At 38.3% G+C, this 1,610-nt stretch overlaps 1 protein-coding gene across 1 annotated transcript; it reads left to right on the top strand.

Annotated features, from left to right (window-relative positions):
- Positions 1-789: 789 nt before the first annotated feature.
- Positions 790-1,338, top strand: LOC110919274 (circumsporozoite protein-like). The gene has a single exon (XM_022163548.1). It carries the CDS (start codon positions 790-792, stop codon positions 1,336-1,338), a length of 549 nt encoding a protein of 182 aa, XP_022019240.1.
- The last annotated feature ends 272 nt before the right edge of the window (positions 1,339-1,610 follow it).

Below are 1,610 nucleotides of genomic sequence, written 5' to 3'. Positions count from 1 at the left end.
TGCATTGTCTTGGTTAGGTTTTACTTGTGTTGATTACAAAGTGCATTCTTGTCCGTTTTTCGAAACGTTGATAGTTATTGGCACCTAAGTCACGGTACACTAAATCCGCTAATCGTATACAATTGAGTTGAATCTAAAACTTGTAGAAACCCTAGGTTGGCAATTACCGAAACCGAGTGTGAACCCTTTTTCTCATTATCGTTTATTAATCAAGTTTTCATGTAATCATTAATTCGTAATCATTAATCAATTAAATCGATTCTTTTAGTCTAATTCATATCTTTCAACCAAACAAAAATACAAAAAGATATTCCAGCAAGCTTCATAAATTGTGACATTTGTTATAATTCAATCCAATCCATTCGCAAACCACGTACTCTTCGTGGTCCGACCCCTTGCTACCACTAACTATTTGTTAAGGGTAATTTGGGCATATAAATTTTATCTTTGACCGAAGCGCGACACTCCGATCAAATTTTGGCGCCGTTGCCAGGGAGTGCGTGCGCTTTGTGTTTACATATTGTTTGAATTTACGTGATTAACTGTTTAAATTTCATAGTTTCTCTTCTTGTACTTTGTCTTTTTCCTTGTTACGCGGGGTGTGTTACTTGTGCAGGTTATAGGTAGTGTATGCATACGCGGAACTCCGGGAGGTCTTCACCGTTGGTTTACGAACCGGAAATCGAAAGAGTAGCAAGAAGAAACTTAGCAAGCCGGTTAGAAACAACTCTTGCTTCTAATCAAACACCCCAAACACCACAATTCACACCAACCATTGGAACCGATTCAATGGCAAACCAAAACTCAAACCACAACCTCAACCAAAACCAAAACCAAAACCAAAATCCGAACCAATTCCAATACCGAAGCAACTTCAATCCCGCCCAAAATGTTCAACCTATACCTCAAGAACAACCGGGTGGTAGTAACAACTCTCGACCACCCACACCACCTTTCCGAAACCAAAATCCCAACAACACCCAAAGAGCACCCCAGCAACAAAACCTTCATCGACAAAATTCCTTACCCATTCACCTCGATGACCGGAATGTCAATTCCGACCGTAGAGGCAATCGAGGTCGTGGCAATCCCGCGAATGAAGACCCGTTCTTTAATATAGACGATTTGAGAAACACTATCCCCGATGATGAGTCGTTTAGTGTTCCCGGTTACCAATCGCCGGAACATGTGAGTGTTCATACGGAATATTCGGATGATGGGGGATATTACGATGATCGGGCTAATGATGATGAAGATTGGGGCTATGTGAATAGGGGTAATGTCTACAATGCTAGAGGTTTTGAAGATGATGAGCTTGGCTATGTGTTATTTTTGTAGATTTAAATATATGTGTATATATATATATATATGCACATATGATTCCTGGAAGTATTGTTTAGTTTTAATTATTCTGCGATATTAATAATTGAAAATGTTGCCATTCAGATGTCGAATGAAGTATTACATAATCCAGAAGTTCATGTTAATAATGAAAATCATTTGGATAAAAATGCTATAGAAAATATAATAGCCCAAGGAATAGCTAATGCTATACCTTTAATAATTAAAACTGTTAAAAACTCCGTAGAACCCAACAAAGTTGTGAGTAG

The sequence above is a fragment of the Helianthus annuus genome, chromosome 16 (genome assembly GCF_002127325.2).
Source record: "Helianthus annuus cultivar XRQ/B chromosome 16, HanXRQr2.0-SUNRISE, whole genome shotgun sequence".
NCBI lineage: Eukaryota > Viridiplantae > Streptophyta > Magnoliopsida > Asterales > Asteraceae > Helianthus > Helianthus annuus.
This window is presented reverse-complemented; position numbering and strand designations above follow the sequence as displayed.

Bases quoted from the DNA above. Each gene is read 5' to 3' on its own strand.
- LOC110919274 (XM_022163548.1), top strand. From the start codon at position 790: ATGGCAAACCAAAACTCAAACCACAACCTCAACCAAAACCAAAACCAA.